At 35.5% G+C, this 23,461-nt stretch overlaps 2 protein-coding genes and 2 pseudogenes across 4 annotated transcripts; 2 read left to right on the forward strand and 2 right to left on the reverse strand.

Annotated features, from left to right (window-relative positions):
• Window positions 1–1,089: 1,089 nt before the first annotated feature.
• LOC143621246 (cysteine-rich repeat secretory protein 1-like) lies at window positions 1,090–1,752 on the forward strand. The gene has a single exon (XM_077092740.1). It carries the CDS (start codon window positions 1,090–1,092, stop codon window positions 1,750–1,752), a length of 663 nt encoding a protein of 220 aa, XP_076948855.1.
• A 7,609-nt stretch (window positions 1,753–9,361) lies between these two features.
• On the forward strand, window positions 9,362–11,996 carry LOC143621202 (putative UDP-3-O-acylglucosamine N-acyltransferase 2, mitochondrial). 2 transcript variants are annotated; one of them, XM_077092714.1, is made up of 10 exons: window positions 9,362–9,624; window positions 10,440–10,647; window positions 10,749–10,825; window positions 10,981–11,030; window positions 11,118–11,182; window positions 11,267–11,318; window positions 11,397–11,467; window positions 11,545–11,611; window positions 11,739–11,810; window positions 11,888–11,996. In XM_077092714.1, exons 1-10 carry the CDS (start codon window positions 9,453–9,455, stop codon window positions 11,942–11,944), a joined length of 891 nt encoding a protein of 296 aa, XP_076948829.1. In that variant the 5' UTR covers window positions 9,362–9,452; the 3' UTR covers window positions 11,945–11,996. The 2 variants fall into 2 exon arrangements, with proteins under 2 accessions (XP_076948829.1, XP_076948828.1); XM_077092713.1 differs by having other exon boundaries at window positions 11,267–11,467.
• Window positions 11,997–12,284: 288 nt separating this feature from the next.
• On the reverse strand, window positions 12,285–16,868 carry LOC143621247 (putative pyruvate, phosphate dikinase regulatory protein, chloroplastic; annotated as a pseudogene). Its single transcript, XR_013151481.1, has 4 exons — window positions 16,739–16,868; window positions 14,387–14,769; window positions 12,618–13,250; window positions 12,285–12,512 (listed from the first exon to the last, which is right to left on the reverse strand). The product of XR_013151481.1 is annotated as a putative pyruvate, phosphate dikinase regulatory protein, chloroplastic (transcript).
• A 1,679-nt stretch (window positions 16,869–18,547) lies between these two features.
• Window positions 18,548–20,433, reverse strand: LOC143621127 (gibberellin 2-beta-dioxygenase 8-like; annotated as a pseudogene).
• Between the last annotated feature and the right edge of the window lie 3,028 nt (window positions 20,434–23,461).

Here is a 23,461-nt window from a genome sequence, read left to right on the forward strand (position 1 = left end):
TGCAGAGGTATATAGTCGGTATGGAGAGACGTAGTTTGATTTTAGTGACAATTGTTTGCTTTCTCATTTATTGTATTACTGTATAATCATTAAGATTAATCAATAAAGTTTTTAATCGTTTGAGCCTAATTTCAATTTAATTTAAGTTAGTATTCAGTTTAATTGGAATTTGTGATTTCATTCTTAATAATATTGAAAGTGTCGTGAGGAGTTATTATCAAATACCGTGTTTGAAACACGGTATTTTCTTGATCCAATTATTCCAACAATTGGTATCCGAGCGCATACGATTGGAGGAGGCCTATTGAATCACCATCGGAGAGAAGACGAACTTGTGACGGATTCAATAACTCAAATTGAATATGTGATGGGTTTGTTCGAGTAGAGTTGCGAAGGCTCAAAACGATTGGGTTATGCTAGTCAACCACAGGAAAAATAATCGGTCGGAACGAGTCTGATCGAGTGAAAGTTCAAATCACTTGCGATAGGTGTGGAGTTACCCGAGCGATTCGGAGTGTTATGTGTGATACCGGTCAAGAACGAGTACGGCGTGATACCGGTGAAGAACGAACCAAATTGGATAATTTATAAATGACTAAGTCCTTGGCCAATCCATTGTATCTTAAGAAATGATATGATTCGTGGTCTTTGTAGTAAGAATTGATCTCAGCTCTTTCTAAATATGATAATTCTAATACAAGAAAGTCGTCATTTAAAAAAAATATAATTCAAAATAGTTCATCTATAGAAAAGCGATTTATGGAAAAACAAAACATTAGCAAAGCATGAAACGTCAAGGAAAGTAAAAGCAAAAAAAGTTGATCGAACTTGAGAATATGTAAGGTTTTGTACCAAACATGCATTTTAAACCTAACATACATTAGAATTGTATCAAACTCAAACGTCTATATTAATGTACAACACGTTTTTTTTTATAAAAAACAATCAACAATTAAAACAAGTTACCGTTTACACCTATAAATATTGGTTAACAAGAAGATAATTTACTATAAACTATCGTAAATTACTTTACAAAAATGGAAAGCAAATCCATAATTTTAACTTTGTTCATCCTTCAAGCAATCACCAATGGTGTTAATCTTGCCATGGCTCAGTCATTCATGGAAGACAGGCATGTATGCAGAGGTGGTGATTTCAAAAGCGAAACTCTTCAGAAACATCGAGATACCGCATTGGACAAACTCTTTCACATTACTTAATAATTCTAGCAACTATGTTTTTCAGCATACTGAAGTGGGCGACAAACCTGATGAGAAAATTAGCGCTAGCTATTTTTGCAACCCCGTCTCAAAGGGAATTTGCGAGTGTTGTTTAAGGAACGTAGTCAAGTATCTTAAGAAGAAGTGCCCAAAACAAAATGAAGCTGTAGTGTGGGACTTCTACTCGTTTCATACTTGTATGGTGCGTTACTCTACAAACCGCGAAACGTTATCAGTGCTCGATGATTGGGCTTGGTATCGTGACCTAGACACAACTTTTGTAAAAGCTGTTGACCTAGTTAAGACAATGGATAGTTTAACAAGTAAGTTAAAGGTGAAAGCAGGTGAAGGAGGTGATGCTCTAAAGAGATTTGTGACAGAAACTGAAATATATGACGGGGAAGAAAACGCGTTGTATGTGGCTGTTCAGTGTACTCCTGATATATCGAAGGAGGATTGCGTTAAATGTTTATCCAAGGCGAGTATTGAGATCCGTAGCTGTTGTACTGAAAACTCTTATTTGGAGGAATAGCTACATCTACCAACTGTTACGCATGGCACCAGCATATAAAATTTTACGGTGATGTTCCTAAAAACTTTGATAAAGAGTTATGCAGTTAAAGCTAATGTTCGGATTTGAGGGTACAATAATGTGGCTATGATCGAATTGGAAAATCAAATTATTTTGTGTATCTTTTACTAGATGTACAATTTATAAAACTTGGTTGCTATTAGGAAATCTTTTTACATTTATCCGTAGCCTCTTATTTTCGAAACCTAATCGCGTGTTCACAAGTTTTGAAGTGAAGCCATATCTTGTTCAAATTGCAAGCATTCAAATTTCAAACTTAAAAATCCAGTAACATTGAACCTTGTTTAAATCGGAGATTATCCCGGGTAACATCGTAGGTGAAGTGGTGAAACTTCTTTCTTTGTCAGTTGGCGGTTACGTTTTATTTACATTTTAGGAGTTAGCATCAAGTTCACTTGAGACCACACTTACTGCTTGTATGTGCCTTTTAGCCCTGCTTGCGGTGCGCACATATGATGTATATATGTGTGAACCCTCGGGTGGGCAAAAGTGAAATTGCACTAATTTTGACGTTATTTTACTAATCTCGTGAAAATAACGTTAAAAGTGACGGACGGTTAATCAGGCATCATGTAGTGGCGTTGATAGCCGAAAGACAAGGGTACATGCACCGATCAGCCGGTGTCCCGATGATTGAGTGCTATGTGCCTTATGTCCAAGGCTTGATGCAAAACTACTATCGAGCCGGGGGTCTCACCGGAAGCAGCCTCTCTATCCTTATGGGGTAGAGGTAAGGCTGTCTACATCTTACCCTCCTCAGACCCTACTATAGCTTTGCTATTGGTGGGATATACTGAGTACGATGATGATGATGATGATGATGATGTAGTTGTTGTACTAGCAAACCACTCTTTCAGGGAAGAGTTGTTTCTACCAATTGTTATGTAACACCCTTGGCAAACACAACATTGTCTCACTCTTAGGCTATCCCACATCGGCCGTAGACAAGAGAGATCACTGGTTCATAAGTAATGTCCTGTCTCTTCAATCACCAATGTGTTTTGAGCAACCAAAAACAAATCTGTGAGCTCTTCGTGGGCAGAGCGGACAATATTGGTATGTGCATGTAAGTTTTTTCAATGCTCCTGAAATGTTTATTGATGAGCATTGTAATTAGAGTTGATGTTTGGATCTAAGGTTACAATGTGGTTATGCGTTTGAGAATCAAAGTTTATGTGTTTTTGTTTAACTTGATGTTGGAGTTAATGTCCATACACTACAAGAAAATTCGTTAGATACTACGACCCTGTAGCGACGACATCATATCGTCGAGATAGGCCCCCTATAGCAACATTATGGCGTCCGCATATGTGAATCATATGAAACATAGATCAAAGTATCTAAACCTATACATAAGCTTTATTATAACAAATCTAAATTGAAGTCCTAAATCTAGATTTGAAACTATTTGGGCACGTAATGTCAATGATGAAGGTCAAAGTCAACGATCAATACACAAACGAATTCTGTTTCGATGATATATCTTACATGTTAATAAATAAAGAAATAACGTATTAAGCTTTAAAGCCTTGTCGATCAACATAAGTTTACATCCTATATAAAACATTCTCTATAAAGAAAAATTATCGAAACAGACAAATGTCCTTGTCAACATAAGATGAGGTAACCGATAAGATGAGGGAGGCGAGATTGAGATGTTTGGACACGTGAAGAGAAGATGATTGACGGCTCCTATTAGATCAATAGAGACACACACTATAAAGGGGAAGAGGGGTAGAGGCCGGCCTAAGTTGACTTGGGGTGAGATGATTACACACAATTTACTAGACTTGCACCTCTTTGAGGATATGATTGATGATCGGATTTCTTGGAAACATAGGATTAGTGCTAAGGACTCTTAGGTGCTGTTTGTTTTTGCAGACATAAACTGTCTGCAAGCTGATTTCATCTGTTTTCATGTCTGCAACTGAAGATGTGGTCTGAAGATCTGCAAGCTGAAAATATAAGACTGTTTGTTTTTATAAGCTGATACTGTCTGCATAACTGTCAAACTTATCTCACAAGATAGAAGTCATTTATTCAAGTTACATCTAGTTTTTAGTCTTTGCTTGCCATGCCGATTTGGTTTTGGTGGGTGGTGGAAGGTGGTGGTGGTGGATGGTGGTAGTGGCGGCGGACGGTGGGTAGTGGCGGTGGATGGTGGTGGTGGACAATGGGTGGTGGTGATGGATGGTTTTGGTTGGTGGTGGACGGTGGTGGTGATGGATGGTGGTGGTGGTGGGTGATGGATGGTGGTGGTGGCGGTGATGGATGGTGGTGGTGGTGATGGATGGTGGTGGTGATGGATGGTGGGTGGTGGACGGTGGTGGTGATGGATGGTGGTGGTGGTGGCGGACGGTGGTGGTGATGGATGGTGGGTGGTGGACGGTGGTGGTGATGGATGGTGGGTGGTGGACGGTGGTGGTGGCGGTGATGGATGGTGGTGGTGGTGGCGGTGATGGATGGTGGTGGTGGTGGGTGATGGATGGTGGTGGTGGTGGTGGCGGTGATGGATGGTGGTGGTGGTGGCGGACGGTGGTGGTGATGGATGGTGGGTGGTGGACGGTGGTGGTGATGGATGGTGGGTGGTGGACGGTGGTGGTGGCGGTGGATGGTGGTGGACGGTGGCGGCGGGGTACGGGGGTGGTGGTGGCGGCGTACGGTGGGTGGTGGTGTTGGCGGACGGTGGTAGGAGCAGTGGATGAGAGGGTGGCTGCAAAGGGAGAAGAGTAGGGTTTTTTTGTGAAGATGTTTTAAGCAAGATTTCCTTGCTTTTCTTTTAAGATGAAAGAAGATAACTTCAGATCTGTTTTAAGAAAAAAAACAAACAGTCTTCAAGGGTAATGTCTGCGCGCCTGCAGACATTAGCTCCCTTGAAGATGTTTGAAGAAAAAACAAACACCCCCTTAGGAGAAGAGAATGTTTTGCTTTAACAACTGTTTCTTAGAAACTTAGTTAACCTATATTTTAGGTGGAGTTTGCATTGTTTACTTATTCTATTAATTTTATGCATCTCTTTTGATATTGGTAGACGTGTGATATTATAGCTTTCTATAGTATTCTATGTTTTTTTAGTTATTATTACTATATTTTACTAATTTAAATGAGCCAGATTGGAACTGGATTATTGGAGCGTGGGTTGTGAAGGAGCCACATTGAGATTAACCTTTACATTTGTTGTGGAACTGTATTATTGGCATGTGACATTTGAAGGAGCCGTCCATGCTTATTGACTTATTGTCCTTCTTTGGTTGGTTATTTTGAATTATCTTTTTAAACATATAAAAGTTAATGCACAAACAATGTGGTTAACATGCCTATATTTAGGTATAAGTCACAGGTTTTTTTTACCAAACATGCAATTTATATTATTGGATATTAACCCATCGAATTTGAATATTTGTTATTCTGTTATTGTTTGTAATTTGTTATAGGCTTCGTTTGTGTATTAAATTATTTTCTAAGTCTTTTTTAGGGGAAACAAGAAAACAAGAAAATATATTTCTCCCAAAAATTATTTACAGTGGTGAGTTACTGATTCATTATTAACATCATGTTGTAAAGAGTAAAACCCGGTCTAAGGGGCCTAATACTCGACGATTAATTCCCGAGTACTCCCTGTTAAGGCCGAGGATACGACGACCAATTCCCGAGTACTCCCCGACAAGGCCAAGTACACGCAACTCACAGTCGATCTACCTACAAGCATCTAACCAGTGGTGGAGCCACGTAAATCATACCGGGCCGAACCCGGTCAATTTTCGGTTTTATATATAACCTATAGGTGCGATTTAACGAATGAACTCGTTCTTTTTCGTTGAATGAACCCAATATCAATTAAAAAAATATTCAAACCCATTGATTACGAAAATTTTAGTTAAAAATTTTTTTAGTAATGAATATTTTTTTATAAAATATAAAAAGTTTTCAAAAAACTATAAAGATTAGTGACCCATATATGATATATAGATTATAAAAAAAACCCAAAATTATTAATAGAATAGGTTAATAAGCCCAACTCAATTAAAAAAAAGGCCGAAAACAACGACTAATCAATTTATTTTCTATCGACTAGGTCGAGACCGAAAACAATGACGTACTTTTGTTTTGATACTCATATTGCGTTTTATTTATTTGACAAAATGCCTGGCCCGACCCATCCGGGCCCGGAAACTTTGACACCTGTAAATATCGAGCATCGAAAAATCCTAAACCCATAAAAAAAGTTTTTGGTTCCGCCACTACACCTAACAACTTTTGTAACCATGAACTATAATATTACCAACGAGAATTTTTTATAGAACAGCTAAAATAAAGCAGAACAATTTATTTTAGTAAGGTGTAATCTTACATATTAGTAGATGTCTAGAAAGGTTTATCATTAAATGCATTACATCAACACTATTATATGATACATTTTGTTTTATTAAATGGATTATACATTTTACAATAATTTGTCTTAGTTGTAGAATAAAGTATATTGTTTTGTACAGTTTCTATTAAGATAACAAACCATTTGTTACGTTTTAAACACAATATAAGTTAGAATTTCATCAAACTCAAACTCTGATTTATAGCACATTTTATTTTACACTGGGTTACATTTTACATATATAAATATTGTCTTATACAAATGATCACAAAGTACACTGCACAAATTAAAATGAAACCAATAATTTTATTTTTTTTCATTCTTCAAGCAATCATCAATGATGTTAATCTCGTCGTAGCTATGTCACCGAAGAAAGACACGTATGTAGAGGTGGTGATTTCAAAAGCGACACCATTAGAAAAAACCGAGATGCTGCATTTAGTAAACTCGTGGCGTTAATTAAGAATTCAAGTTACCATGGTTTTCTCCATGCCCAAGCCGGTGACAAACCCGAAGAGCAAGTTAGCATGACCTTCCTTTGTGCCCCCACCATCGGAAAGGCACGCTGCGAATGTGGGTCAAAGACACGTTTAATTATCTTCTAAAGAGTTGCCCTAAACAAAACGAAGACGTAGCATGGGACATCTACTTTTATTTTAATGTCATGGTGCGTTACTCTACTGGTCGTAAAATATTGTCAGTGCTTGATGATTGGGCTTGGTACAGTTTCCCGTTCATATATAAAGTCAGCGCGATTGCTTTAGAGAAGACCATGGATAGTTTTGGAAGTAAGTTAAAAGGAGCAAGCCGCGGGAGGTGATGCTAATCAGAAATATGCGAATGGATCAGTTAATTATGACGGGGAAGAATTCAAATTGCACGTGGCTGTGCAGTGTACTCCTGATATAACGAAGGCGGATTGTATTAAATGTTTATCGAATGCGAGTACTGAGATCCGCAATTGTTGTACTAGCAAACCACTCTTTCAAGGAAGAACTTTTTCCACCAATTGCTATATATGGTATATGCATATAAATATTTTCGATGTTCCTCAAACGTTTGATCCTGAGTCTTGTGGCTAGAGGTGATGTTTGGATTTGAGGTTACAATGGGGTTATGAGTTAAAGAATCAAAGATATATGTATTTTGTCTAATTCATTCATGTTGAATTAATGTTGGAGTTAATGTCTATACAGAAAAGTAGTTAGATACTACTACCCTATAGCGACGACATCATATCCTTGAGATAGACCACCTATATAGCGACGCCATGTCGTCCGCATATGAGAGTAATATGAAATATAGATTGAACAAACAATGTGTTTTGAAGTTTAAACTGATAATTTAAACATATAAAAGTTCAGGCATATTTGAACAAACAATGTGGTTAACATGCCTAAATATATATATTTAGGTAGTAGTATTCATCACAGGTATTTGTACCAAACATGCAATTTATGTTATTGGAGATTATACTATCGAATTCGAATAATTGTTATTCTGTTATTGCTTGTTATTTATTATAGGCTTCGTTTGTGTATTAAAATAGTTTGTAATTGTTTGTTAGGGGAAATAAGAAACAAGAAAATATATTTCACCCAAAAATGCATTATAGTGATGAGTTTCTGATTCATTACTAACATAAAACACAACACTAATTAGCAATTAAAACCATATAAAACTCAAAATTTTTTAAACAAGTTACCTTTTACGTTAATGGTGTTAATCCCGTCTCAGCTAGACCAGATGATAAACAAGACATGCACGTATGCAGAGGTGGTGGTTTCAAAAGCAACACGACCCAAAACAACCGAGCTTCCACATTGGATAAACTCATGATGTTGCTTAAAAGTTCATGTTCCAATATATTCTAAAGGACTTCTACCAATTTTTAAATTGTATGCCAAAATTGTTAACTTACAGAAGATCTTGGATGGTTTGACAAGTTAAATGAGCAAGCGGCTGGAGGTGGTGCGGGTAGGAAATTTGCGTTGAGATATGTTTTTATGACGAGATACGCTTGGACTATACGTGGTTGTGCAGTGCACTCCTCCTGATTTGACGGGATTACATTAAATATCTATGGATGGCGAGTAATGAGATCCGTAGTTGTTGTACTTCAAACCTATTCGACAGTTAAGCGGTTGTTACTTAACTAAATTATGTAAATAAGATAAATCATTGAATTTTAGTTTATATCACAATTGAATTAACGAAACCATAATAAAAGCGAGTACTGTTGACTAATACAAATGCATATTGACTATTGACTATTGTATTCCATTAATGAACCAAACACAATTTTTATAGTTTTATTCATTCCTTCACAATGAGTCATTTCATTTCTGTATATCAAACGCTGCCTTAAAGTCATCAGTCAAGATCATATAACAAATTCCAAGTCAACCTTAAAGCAACACCGAAGTTGGACAATGTCGTAGTTGTGGTGACCAAGAGTCTTACAAGTTTGAAAGTCGAATCGTAGTCGATTTTTTAACCAAAACTCGTGAACGAAAACCGAGGTTTACTCAAAATATTTTATACCTTATTTGTAAGAAAATATTAATTTAAACATATAAAAAAACTATATTGATTTTAAATAATCCCACTATCACCTTTTAGTTGTTGCCGGTCCCAACTAACGAAATGATCGGTGACAATCCCATCTTTTAACTTGTTTGCTTCCATCGATCCATGACTAACAGAAGCGTAACTCCGTAGTCTTATGTCGTTTTTGACTGGACATTTTTTTTGCCGGAAAACCTAACATTTTCATTCCAAACTTCTTTGAAACCTTAAATCGAACATTTATGAACTTCTTTTAAACCCCAATTATTGAGGTCGTCGGAACCTAGTGGTTGTCGCCTGAATACATTTTCAGGGCGGAAAACTCTCCGTTTCAGGTGGAAAACGTCAGTGGTGAGTGTTCAGATAGTGTTGTTGTTCTTGTGGCGGTTGTCGGTCGGTGACGGTGGTGGTGGTCAGTGGTGTTCAAGTTGACTTTTTCGACGAAAAAGGATTTTCCAACAAAAAAATGTTTCTTCGGCGGTCAGAGACTAATTGAGCGGCGCTTACATTAGTCGTGGATCGTTGGAAACAAAAATATTAAAAAGTGTGACCGTCGGCGGCTACTTTTTTAGTTAACGACCAAAATGTTACAGTTGCTATTATTTTATAATTTAAACCAATAAACTTCACTCCATTAGTCCATTGTAATTTGTGAGATAATATTTACAAGCTTTGAGTTGCAGTCAATATCATCTTGTTAATGGCAATTAACAACATCAAGCGATTGGGTAATATCATCTTCAACCCAATTTCTGGAAAATCATTTATTTTAAATTCGCATTTTTTATCACCGGAGAAAATAATATCAAGTTTTTCTAGCCACCGTGAGTTCTCAACTTTCTCCAGCGACATCACCGGCCACACAGCATCCGGTGAGCAAAACCCAATAGTTATAATATGATTTGGTTTATTATTGTATGGTTTATCTTGACCAGTGTATCTTTGCACTCCAGGTGTTTGATGAAACGCCTCATTGAAAAATATAGTTTTTGTCACTTACTTTAGGTGTAAATTTGCGCATTGCCTTATTAATCGCTTGCAGTTTGTCAAGATCATAACTTTATATGTTCAGGTGGCTCTAGTATATATGCATATTAGTTGTTCGATAAAATGAGACTATACATAGTGCGGTAGCGTCTCAAGCCACCTCCCCATTTTAATCTCGTGAAATCAAAATGGGGAACGAGCCCTTTTGGGCGCTACCCTGTTAACGGGTGTGAGGGCGCTTGAGCATGGGGTCCACTTGTATTTCACCAATCACATACACACTTGGTTTTTATTTTAATTATTTTTCTTTTAATTTAATGTTTTTTCTTTTAATTAAAATTTATTTCGTTTATATAACTTATTTGTTAAACCATTACACTTAAAAGTGAAAAAAAGTTAGTGGGAACCCCATGCTTACGTTGCAGTGTGACGTGTCAATCACTTTTTCACTTTTTAGTTAAACCACTACACATGGTATGACACATTCTATTTTCTCAAGACATGAAGTTTTGGACAACGCGTAAAGTGTACGGGATTTTTGATTAAGATGTAAATGGCCACAATGGTTGTTCACACACCCTTGAAAGTTGTGATGTCTTCCTCCAATTTCTATCTTATATAAAAAACTTCTTAAATCTCAACTTTGATAGTGGACTAACTCATGCTTGCATTGTTGGATATGCTAATAATGCAAGATTAGAAGATGTTGATGAGAGCGGACATAATGAATTTTTGAAATGGCACAAAGGAGGAGGGATGTTTCATAAGTCAGCACGCATTGATCCAACTGCGTTAATAGATTTTGGTGCAGTAGTTCATTCAGGGTCATTTGTGGGTGGAAATGTTCATGTAGGATCAGGAGCTGTTGTTGGCCCCGACGTGAAGATTGGCCATTCGACAACGATAGGGTATGATCATTTGCCTCTCTTAAACCAGTTATTTTTCATTAATTTGAATGAAGAATTGAATCAAAAAGATGTTTTCTTTTGTAACTCCTACATTTCATCAGGTATAATGTTGCACTTGCAAATTGCACAATTGGTGATTCATGTGTCATCCATCATGGAGTCTGCATTGGGCAAGATGGTAAAAAAATTTGAATGAAGTTATGAAATTTAGATATTTATGCAGAAGTTGAACTGTAGAAGTAGATGTGTTCAAACATCAAAATAATGGTTTATTATTGATTCTGAAATTACAGTTTTAACTTTTAAAATCTGAAATGAAATCATTGTTTTCAGGTTTTGGCTTTTATGTGGATAAGGATGGGACCATGGTGAAGAAACCTCAAGTTAGTAATTTGTAATTGTTTGTTTATAAAACTATCATTATAAGACCTTAATTAAATGTTATCTTGATTTTTTCCCTTATCCTGTAGGCCCTGAAAGCTCATATAGGGAATAGTGTTGAGATTGGTACAAATTCATGCATTGACAGGGGCAGGTGAGCTTATGTTCTTTTCTTTCTGTGAAGCTGTTGAAGATCATAATTAGAGAAATTATATTACATTTATCATTCTTTGTGCAGTTGGAGGGACACTATCATAGGTGATCATTCAAAGATAGATAATTTAGTTCAGGTACGTATCGACTGTCGAGTTTTATTAAATTGTTGGTCAAGCATCACCAAATATAAGTTCTTCAACTTTAATTTCCAGATAGGCCACAATGTAGTGATTGGCAAATGTTGTATGTTATGTGGGCAAGTTGGCATCGCGGGTTCTGTAACGTACGCTATCTTATATTTTTTATTTTATTTATAAAGTTTCAGAATAACCTGTGTTGTGACATTGGTTTCCTGTTTAGGATGGGTGATTATGTAACTTTAGGCGGAAGGGTTGGAGTTCGTGATCATGTTACCATTGTGTCAAAGGTACGTATTGAATTATAGTAAGCGAATAATTTGACCATCATGTTAACATGTGAAGATTCATGTTCTGTCTGCATATCATGTGATCAAGATCAATAAAAGTTGCTAAAAGACGATACTTGAACTGCAGGTGCGTCTAGCAGCTGCTAGCTGTGTGACCAAGGATATTACTAAACCTGGTGACAATGGTGGCTTCCCTGCTGTAAGGATATTCATCATATGTTTAATTTTATATTTATCATATGTTTAAGCTAATTTTTCCCTTAAAATTCCAAACAGGTCCCAATTCGTGAATGGCGAAGACAAGTTGCTATTCGTTGCCAAACAGGGAAATAATGGGTTCCTTGGAATTATAACGGACTAAATCAATCATTTTTAAACCTAAGTTTTGTTGCCAACCACTTTTTGTTAACAAACGGGGCTCGCATAGTAGCAATCAATCAGACGGATTGGCATGATAAATTTGTTTATAATTTGAGTTCACTTCCTTATCTAATTCAAGAAAAAGGCAAGATTGCTTTTATATTGTGACATTAGTGGCTGTTTACATGTAAAATAAGCAAGTTTTCATTCATATGTTGAATGTTCGTTCGAGCATATGACCAAGACATTCTCAACTAAGCATTCCCTAACAAACACCCACGTCGATCCACACAGAACCTAGTTAAGCAGTGTGTAAACAAGAAGCATACATAATTAATAAAACATCTACAACATTTTTATATACATATAAACAAATACTATATTCATCACCGTTAACTAGAAAACTGTTTTGACTAATAAGCCATACCTTAACATTTCTAGTAGCGATTTGAGATTCGTGGCATCGAGCATCTTGTTTTTCGGTCTTGGAAGAGTCTCAATACAGTAACCGCAGTTTCTTCTATTGCGTTCCCAGTCACTTCTGTAATCATGATGAATAATAAATTAAAAGTTAAAAAAACTTCAAAAGATTATAACTTTATCTCAATGTTTATATAATGATAATTGATAGATACAGAGAACTAACCGATTACTGGCCAAGTCGGATTCTGTGCAAAAATCTTGGAAGCAAAATCAAGCTCCTCCCTCACATGATCCATCTCTGCATAATTAGTTCTTACGAGTTCGGTTAATCCTAAGGTTTTTGCTCTTGCTCTTCTTATAGTTTGCAGAACAACCGGATTAATAGTCAAAGCAAAAATCTTCTCTTGATCAATCTTGAATAAAGTTTTAGGCAATGCAACTCCCATAACAATAGGCACATTTGCTACTTTGAACCACTTTTGTGCTAAATAAATAGACAATGGAGTCTTTCCGGTTCGTGAAACACCTGCAGGAACAATATCCGCCCTGTTTAAGTTAAAGCTCCATCATCCTGTTTTATGGTGAACTCGATTGCATCGATTCATTTGAAGTAATCTTCGGTCAGTGGGAACTTCCTGCCAGGAGCACCTCGTGGCAGTCCAGATGGTGAAACCCCTAGATGTGACGCAATTGCCTCTGTAATTGGGCTAAGTAAATCGGTCGATGGAACACCCCATCTTTTGCAGGCGTGTCGGGCTGATGCAGCCATGTTTTCATCTGCTAGTGTGTATATCAGCATTGCTCCTTCTCTAGCTGCTTGCTTTATTATCTCCATTAACCTTTCAACATCATCAATCTGATATAAAAAAGAAATTGTGCTCAAATTCTGATTATATGCCCTCGAAAAAGTATCACTAGGGCCGCAAATAGAGCGAATGTTCTTCAAACTTTTTGTGAACTAAATGAGCGAACTTTGTTTATGTTTGTTCATTTATTATTATAATTAATAAATAAATGAACGAACATGAACAAGGAATTTCGTTCGATTAACTAAATGAACGAACAAGAATAAATGCCATGTTCGTTCAGTTGCGTTCAAGAACTTACGATAATCTGAATGTGTATGTTCGTTTAGTTCCGTTTATGTTCATCTACTTTTGTTTGTTTATGTTTGTTCGTTAAACATTTTAACATTTTTTCCATGACTTTTCTAATATTATCATACAGATTTAAGCAAAACTATTAACTATAGAACAAGAATATATACGAGTAATTGAGGATTATGTGATCAATTTATATATAAATTAGCATACAAATATGAATGCTAAAAAGAAACACCAACACAAACTTGGTAGTCAAACCTAACCTGAGACACCAACCATTATCGATTAGCCAAATCAAATAAAACATTATGTTCATTTATGTTAGTTAACCATTCACGAACACGTTCATTTCTTTAACGAACATACACGGACAAGAAATTTATTTTGATAAAGCATTTGTCAAGTCGTCAACTGTTTGCTTGTCCGATAAAAGTTTAACAAACAAAAATGAACAACGCCTTGTTCGATTCAATTCGGTTCGTATACCGTCCTAATTGTCACATCACAATCTATGCAGTCAATATCGTCGGCATCTCGGTTATCGGTCATTGTGTGAAATGTCGGTCAAAATATCAGTGAGAATATTGGTACCGATAATATCGGCGATATTGACCAATATTTCGCCGATATATCACTGATATTCCCGATATAAGTGTTTGAAGTTTTAATTTTCAACTTCTAGTGTTTAATGCTAGTGTTGTGAGTCTTAATCGGTTCCTACTTGCTACATTAATTATTAGTGTTATGCTAGTTGTAAAAGGATAAGATAATTATACTGACTTGTTAGTGTTAAAGTGTCATATATATAAATTCTACGCGATATTAAAATTACCGATATCCGATAATAAATGCAAGCCTAAACACTACTGCAGTTAATATTGATTATTACCCCCGAAAACAAGTGAGTGTTAACCGGACAGCCACGGTCCACCAAACAATAATCAAACTGCCCTAACGCCGCATTCACCGCATGCTCCGCCGTCCATCCGATACCATATATATATGCTTCGCTCCATCCTCCATCTCCACCACACAACCGTCTTCCTCTTCCGCAAACGGTACTTGCACCGGTCGATCACCAGCTTCTAACGGTGTTCGTTGAACCGGCCGGTCCAGTTTCACGCCTGATCTGATTGCGCGAGCACGTGACCATCGAATTAGTTGTGAGCTGCCTTTGTTGAGCTTGCGACGCTCGGGTTGATGTGTCGTTTGGTTCGGGTTTGGGTCCCGCTGTAGGCGGTGTGCGGTTAAGGGGGCGTTTGGATAAATAAGCTAATGGTGGATGAAGAAGATATCATTGTTTGGTGGTGTATTGTTTTCTTGTGTTTTGTTAAGCAAGGTGTTAAAAAAATTTGATATCGAATTCGTATTCAAAATATCGGAAAACCCGAATTACTTGAAATATTGGATATCCGAATGCTCGGATTCGAAATCGGACAATGATTTTAAACATTTTGATAGTTCGGAAATATTTTTTAATTATTAAATAATAAATTTTATTTATAAATATCATATACTTTTTGGATATTTCAGATAATTTTTCAAATACTTTTTATAATTTTCGAATATTTCGAATATTCAAAGTATTATTAAAAGTAGTTCTTTAAAAAGTTTTATAATTATCGGATATTCAGTTCACTATCCAATCAGATATCCGAGATTTCAGATATTCGAACGTCGACTATACGAAATTTCATATTCGGATAGTGAATCCACTATTCTAAAGTCTGGATAACTGACTTTAAGCATCCATACTTGTTGAGTTGTGGGTTACTTGTTTAGAAGGGCGGGACGTGAAATGTAATTGCGCTTTTTGTTAGTAATTTTAGTGATATCAACCTAATTTTGATGTTATTAGATTAACTTGGTGATCTAATAAATATTATTAGTTATTAATGAGTTAGGAGATGCTGGAGTGCATGCTCATTCAATTTAATAATAATATTCTATTTCGTATTTTGCCGGTAGGCTATATCTAGAGGTGTACAAAACCGGTTTTAAACCCAACCCGAATCGATTTATAAATCGAACCGGTTTGGTCAACGACTGGTCAAAACCAGGTTTGGAAGCAGGGTAGGCTGACCTGGTCACAACGGTTCGATTCGGTTTAAAAACCGGTTTAACCAGTTTGATAGATTTGAAGGGGAACCGGTGTTGAAACTGACGGTTTGGGTCGGTTTGGAAACCGGTTTGGGTGAAACCGGTTTTAAACCCAAACCGGTTCGGTTCGGTTTGCCTAAAACCGGTCCCAAACCGGTTTTTTTTACACCTCTAGCTATATCTCTTCGTGGTTTGTATCTTTTAGTTAGTTGGGCCTTGTTTTCTTTTTATTCACTTAAAAGGTATAGACTTATGAACACTTGGGCTTCGATTTATTTTCCCCTGATCTAAGATAAATGGACTAAGTGAAGTGGGCTTGGTACTTGATCCAACAGGTTAATAATGAACCTGGGATTGTTAAATGTAAGTTATGTAACCGGATATGGAACACAATGGTTTTGATGATAGTTTCAAAAACTGTCGACATAATAAAACGGAATTAAGTCATTTTAGGGTACGTTTATGTTTGATTTTCATGATCAGCATCTCTTGGTCTTATTTGATTAAGCAATGAGTGTACCCTCAAAATGTTTAATGTGATCGTGATACCACGATTCCAAACATTAATCAAATTGCTATAATCAAGTTGATATCGTAACACGGTATTCACTAGCTGTTTTGTTTCATCTGCTGGTACGTTTATTATTCAACACTTTTTGATGTAGAGTTTGCAACTTTAATAAAGCAATTTCATCCACACATTATACTTCTTTTTCTTAAAAAAGATACTCACGTATCACATGTCACATTACCATAACATGGTAAATAAACGTGTAAGGTGAAGCACTCCATTGCCTACGTGGCACGGACCACGTTTCACATCCACCACAACAGATGATCTTAACTACCCAATTACGCCCTTAGTTAAGCTCAATACGCACTTAGTGTGTCTCCAAGAGCCAAATCCTTGTAAAATGACGGGGTCTAAGGTATTTTTCTTTTTCAAATTTAATTCTAATGATTTATTGACTTATATGTCATATGATTTAATGAATTGCATGCTTTATTTACATACATACATACATACACACATATAAACACATACATGCGTATACATATACATATATAAATACAAACGAATGCTTACACATATATACATACATATACAAGCATTTAAATACATATATATACATATACATACCAAGGTTGATCATAAGATTCCAATCTACCTCCCTAATCCATTTCAGATTTAATGTACGAATGACTTCAAAGTCTGATTCCAGAAGTCCAAACACCCAAACCTCGTTCCACTTTGTCGCCTTTGTCGACATGTTGTGGGCGTCCAATATCAACATGTTAAAGAAATTAATGGCGCGTACCTGCTGCCATCAAGAACCGCATCATGTTTTACAGGATCATGGTAATATGCATGCACACATATACACATATTAGTCGATATTAAGTATATGAAATTCGTACACAATAGATAAATGTACCAACCAAAAACCGCTCAAATATTATCCGACGGTTTATCATCGATACTTTGATTTGTATCCTACACTTTGAAAAATTAGGCTCCTTTGGAGCCGAACTAGTTAGGCACCAAAGCTGCTTACATGCTGAGAAATAGGCACTATTCTGAACCAGTCTTAAGCTAGCACCTTTTCAGCCTAAACACTATTAACAACGCACCACCTAGCCTAAAGAATTTAGCACCTTTTCAGCCGAAGTGGCCTGATTAGGCATTATCTTATTCGAGCGGAGCCGGCTTGGGTTGTGGCTCCGCTTGTTAGTTGGTTGAGGTTTGAGTCGGCTAGGAGGAACCTAGTCAGAGCCTTACAAGTTACAACTCATCTTAGCCTAAGCGCACATGGCACCGTTTTGGCCTTATCATTGTGTGTAGTCTCCTGTAGCAGTTGCGTTACACATTACTTTATGGTGGTGCCAAGTCATTATTCTTGGGACTAACCATCAGGGCCGGCCCGTTAGTTATATCAAACAAAGCAAGGGCTTTGGGCCCCCAAATTAAAAAGGCCCCCAAATTTTTATAATATATTAAAGCTTATATATCTTAAGTACATGTATTGAAGCCAACAAACTTCATCTTAGATTGGTGGTAAGGCTTATATATTATTTCCTTGTGGTCGCTGGTTCAATTCTTTATCACTGCATTTATTTCCATTTTTTTCTCCATTGTTTTATTTTCTGCATTTTGGCTTTTTGCAGCCCAATAAATTTAATCAAGATCAACCTTTTTATGAAATTAAATAAATCATTTTGAAAGAATAGAATATATACAATACAATATCTGAATTAAATTAGCTTATTTTTAACACATGAAAATTAAATGTGAGTTTGTTGACTATAATTGTTTTTCACAGCTTTCCTTTGTTTTTTATGTCATTGATTTTTATAACCTAATTACATTATTTTAATTCAAAGTTCTACTCAATTCACAACATAATAACACAAACTCATGTATAATAAAAAATTAAAAAAAGGCCCCCATATTTTCACTTCGCTTTAGGCCACCAAAATGGTTGGGCCGGCCCTGCTAACCATAAGGCTGAAGTGTTGCCTTTGGAGCCTAAAGGGGGTATGTGTTACTTTCTCATCGGATGTGCATAGTTTTCAAATGAGTTTTCAAAGGTCAAGATGCTTATTTCGAAGATTTTCCCGGAGCAAAATCACCTACCATATATTTTACATGGCTTGGGAAGGAATGATAGGACAAAATGAATGTGATGACTAACCTGAAATAACTTCAGTAGATACAAGTAATTAACACGATAAATAAAGACAACTGATACTGATATTAGAGTTCGACTAGTGTACAATCAATCTGGATTAAGCAATTAAGAGTTGATTATACAGTACGTTATCTTCTCCTCAATTTTCTACTATATATAGTATTTTCATGTTCTTTACATCTACATAATTGTAACTTTTTATATATAACATATTATTATATATAACATATTATTGTGAAAGTTATACGGATCTATTTTGTTCATAGAATGAACCTAGGTAGGCCTACTTTGTGACCAAATCTTTTGACATCTTCTTGAACTTGTTCTCTAAACTCTCCAAAACTAAATCTTCTATATGCTGAACAACCACCACAGCTTTCTATCACTGTTTCATAAGATGGACACAAGAAATACGCAATCGAATATCTTTCAAAGTGCTTATTTGCAACCACTCGATGCTCTACGCTCTTATAAACATCGTTACTCCATGCCTGCATACATATAATATCAATTAAACACTAGTATACTTATCAAGATTCTGGTTCTCATTACATAAAATTTGAACCAGGACATCTTCTTTTTAAAAGGCCAAGAAAGCAACCATTAAGATGTGGTCACTATTGTCAACACATCCCTTATGAGACACGAATTAGTATTCATGGTAAAAGTTCTAAATAATTCAGGTATGATTCGCATAGTCTAACCGAAATAGCAAGTCGGTTAGGAGAAGCAGCCCTTAGACGAGTTGATCACATGAGACAACTTTAGTTTAAGGTGCTATTGGGTTGACGGGTTAGTTTGGGTACGATTAAACAAGCCTTGGGTATGTGAGAATTTATTGGCAGTGATTAAGATGAGGTCTATGCGCTCTTTATAACGAGTTTTTGGGTTGGAATACACACATGCCAAGAATGACTCTTAAAGGATGCAACCAGTGGTGGACCTAAAAAAATTTCACTGGGATCGGAAGAGAGTCGGTGTTAAAATTTCATATAGGTCAATCGAGATTTTAACATATATATTCTTTGAAAAAAAATTTCACATGGGTCGGCCGACACCTACACCCTTGGTGTAGGTTCGCCACTGCATGCAACAAATGCTTAATATGACTTTATATGGGTCTAGGTTAAGGGAACCTACAACGATAAACCTCCATAAACCCTATTAAAAATATTATATTTGTATTTACAACATTTAAATTTGAATTAAATTTGAAGATATGAGTCATGGATTTTAAAAATTCCGCTACTTGCGATGTGTAAATGCCACAAAAGTCCCGCTCCAAGGTTTTGGGGTGTCACAAAATTTCTTAAGGTTAAAAGTGTGAAATCATTTTTGACAATTACTTAGTATTTATGTACTGAATACCGCATCGTAATTATGTATCGTTTGATACTGATATTTGGGGAAAAAATCTCAATCCTACCACATTGTAATGTTTGGTATTCGTCTATTATTGTACTTTTGATAATTCAATGCAAAGTTCCATCTAGATGAGATTTGAACGTGCTATAAAGCATTAGCTGGTGGGTTAACACAAGGGTTTAGTGCCATATAATTATTCTCTTGGTCTCTCACACAATTATTGAACTTTCTAATCAGGTGTATGTGTATATAATGACACCTTTTTTCGAAAAACATTAAAAAATCACATATAAGTAGTGAGACATTGATTGTTTTCGATGACGTCACTCTTGTAGTTTACTGAAAAATACCAAAATTCCGGACTTAAAATTAGAATTTCTTGATCATAACCTAGTAAATAATTAACTCTTCTAAGTAATTTAAAATAGCACAAAGACACAATATTAGAGTATAAATAAATACATACCTGAAAAAGATCTCCAATCATAACTAGGAAGGTTCCTTGTTTAGGATTAACCGCGATCCATTTACCATTTCTTAGCAACTGTAATCCTCCTACATGATCTTGATGCAGTATCGTGAGGAAATCGCTATCGGTATGAGGCATTAACCCGAACACCTGAGGAGAATCTGGGCATAATGGATATCGGCTCATGCGAATGTAGCACATGCTAGGTACACATTTCTCTTTGAAAAAACCAGGTTTTTGTCCTAGCCTTTAGGCCAAAATCTCCGCTAGTTTCTCTGCTAGGGTGGAAACGATCTTCGCGTATTGTTTCATCGTCGTGCTGAATAAGTAGAGAAAACCAAACACAGCATTAGGACAATATTTCAGAAATCAAGTCTTTGTGTTACAATTTATTTTGTTAAAACTGTTACATTTTACTTTATAAAAGTTGTATAAAGGTTCACTTTGGTACTTTTTTAAATTTTGAGTTTGGTATAAAGTACAAATAAGAGAGCTAGAAACTATCGTTTAAAAAAATAATAATAATAAAGAGAGCTAGAAACTTTATTATTATTATTATTATTATTATTATTATTATTATTATTATTATTATTATTATTATTATTTTGACCAATAGAAACTTTTTTAGTCTGTGGTGCCAGCATGAGCTTTGCTGTAACATGTACAACACTACACCATTGGGCAAATGTCTCAATCGATCAACTTAATTCTGCATTATTTGCTATTCACTCTATTCGTCATGAGAATGAAGTTCTTATGACATCAACACGTTTTTGATAGAATTAACCCTATCTCGACGCCATGAACTCGTCGCTATACATCCGGTTTTCTCCTGGACATGTTGTACGTCTAGATAGAGTGGGTCAAACTTTTTAATTTTTGAACTTTGTATCGAAGACATGTCATTGAGATATATAGGGTGGATCATACTTTTGGAGGGGTTCACGGAAATAATATGCCCGCCAACGAGAAAAATTGTGACTATGACAAAAGTTATCCTTGTAGCTAGCACTAATCTGTTGTAGTGAATTAAAAAAAGTTGATTTTGAGAAATATTTTGGTTCACTGGGATAAGAAATGGGTGTGGTCAAAGAGTTAAATACAAATAAATTTGATTTTGTTTCGATACGATTTTGTTTTAAAACAGAAAAAATAATTATTATTGATTTTAATTGTTTGATGATATCAACTATAAAGGTTCCTAAGCCAGTGGAAGCAACTTTGGAGTACACATTGTCATAATTATGTCTTGAAACTAAATTATAACTTTGTCACATCAAAATACTTATGATTAGAACGGACTGAGTTATCCATCTAACATTCTTTTGAAATCAATAAACGAATGATTTATAAAATATCATTACAAAAATACTAATAAATCATAATTAGTTTAAAATCATGTTAACATGCCCCAAACTCCTAAGTACAAGTTATAAATTTAACCAATCATTTATTTTAGATTAAATTTCGAAATCTAAAGATAACCTGTTATAAATTTTAAAATAAAGTAAGTAGACACATCTTAAAATAAATAGTTCAACTGGATTTATCACAAACTGCTATTTCGTTTAACAAAATTTAAATATATCTTTGCTAAAACAAACATAAGTTAGACTAAAAAAGATCTTAACCAGTTAGGCAATACAGCTACACGTAACTAAATATTTGTTTCAAAGAAATAAACGCTTTAAAATATATGAATATCACTAACAATTTTAGATGTACTTTTTTTACACTTAATTTAATTTTTATAAAAGACCTCTTCACACACACACACTAGAAAACAATATATTTTCCTAAAAAAAGTCTAAAAAATTTCCTACGACAGGTAATTCTAACATATTCCAAACGACTTTTCAACAAAAAAAAAACTAGCATTAATTTTGCTACATTATTGAAACAACATAGTGACAACACAATTTTTCGTTGGAAACTTGTAGTTAATTTTACAATAGAATCCAATAAAAATATACTTCTCAGATTTTATTATTTTTTTTTGGAATTTTTATTGCATATTTGATTTCTTTTTGTTAAAACTATTTTTTTTGCTTGAATTTTGTGGAATGTTGTAGCAAAAATTTTTGTAAGAAAGTTGTAGAAAGTTTGCAACATGTTTTTATAGCAATTTTGTTAGAAAAGTTGTTGAAAACGGTCGAAAATAATGTAACTACTTTGTTGGAAAATTGTTAAAAAGTGAGTTTTTCAAAAAATTTCCTACGAGGAAACTGCCTCATTTTCTAGCTGCAAAAACAAAAAAAAAACAAAAAGAAAAGAAGAAAAAATAATCAAGAATTTGTTGGATAATCTTATCTTATGATCAAGTTTACATAAACCCTAGGCAAGAAAAGACAACCACATATATGCTTTTTTGATATTAATAAATGAAATGTCTTTAAATGGTTGTGGTTTCATCATATAACATATATAAAAGATTTTTAAAATAAAATGATGTTAATATCATAGAACTACTTTATTAAGGATCAGGATGTAACACCGTGTATAGAGACTGTAACGGACGAGAATAAAAATGGTGGCCCGTGGATACCCACTCGGCAGGTGGGTGGTTAAACTCGTAAAACTTGTGTGTGTAAAATGTATAGTCGACAGGTGAACGGTGGAAGGTTAATCATACATCATGAGGTGACATTGACAGCCGAAAGACAAGAGTACATGCATCAATCGACCAGTGCCATATGGTTGAGTGTTATGTGTCTTATGTTCAAGGCGTGATACAAAACTACTATCGAGCCGGGGGGGGTCTCACCGGAAGTAGCCTATCTATCTCTACGACGTAGAGGTAAGGCTGTCTATATATTACTCTCCTGAGACTCTACTACAGTTTTGCCATTGACGGTATTTACTAACTACGATGATGATGAGTCTAGTTGGAACGCCTTCTCACACAGAACAAATTTGTGCCAACTCTCCACATGTACCAACCTGTCGAAACGTGGTGAGCTACACCGTTGTCAATGTTCTCAATCGCTCTAAATAATAATTTGGGTTCCTTCCTTGTCATTGGCATCAATGAAGTTACACTAAATGCATCTCTTTTCGCTCTATGGCTGCTCACCACTCTTCTATCCTCTCATTAAGGTCTTGATCACACTCAACCACCAAAACAATATCATGTATAAATAGCACTCACAATGCATAAAAAGCACTCATAGTAGTTTGTCCTCCTAAATCAATTTTGACAACTCTTTCAAGACTATTGCAAATTAAAACAGACTTGACACAGGCATGCTTCCATAGATAAGAATTATGAATCCTTTGCGTCTTAATGCACGTCTTAACACCGCCATTCATATCCCTAAATATCTCGATATAGCTCTAAGGA

The sequence above is a fragment of the Bidens hawaiensis genome, unplaced genomic scaffold, assembly GCF_021521415.1.
Source record: "Bidens hawaiensis isolate Kalapana, Puna unplaced genomic scaffold, B.hawaiensis_p1.1 tig00002772_1, whole genome shotgun sequence".
Lineage (NCBI taxonomy): Eukaryota > Viridiplantae > Streptophyta > Magnoliopsida > Asterales > Asteraceae > Bidens > Bidens hawaiensis.

Excerpts from the sequence above, each read along its gene's own strand:
- LOC143621246 (XM_077092740.1), top strand. The coding sequence starts at position 1,090 with ATGGTGTTAATCTTGCCATGGCTCAGTCATTCATGGAAGACAGGCATG.
- LOC143621202 (XM_077092713.1), top strand. The coding sequence starts at position 9,453 with ATGGCAATTAACAACATCAAGCGATTGGGTAATATCATCTTCAACCCA. Across the intron at positions 9,625-10,439 it reads CACCGGCCACACAGCATCCG|AAGATGTTGATGAGAGCGGA; the intron begins GTGAGCAAAACC and ends ATGCAAGATTAG. Across the intron at positions 11,468-11,544 it reads GGCATCGCGGGTTCTGTAAC|GATGGGTGATTATGTAACTT; the intron begins GTACGCTATCTT and ends TTTCCTGTTTAG.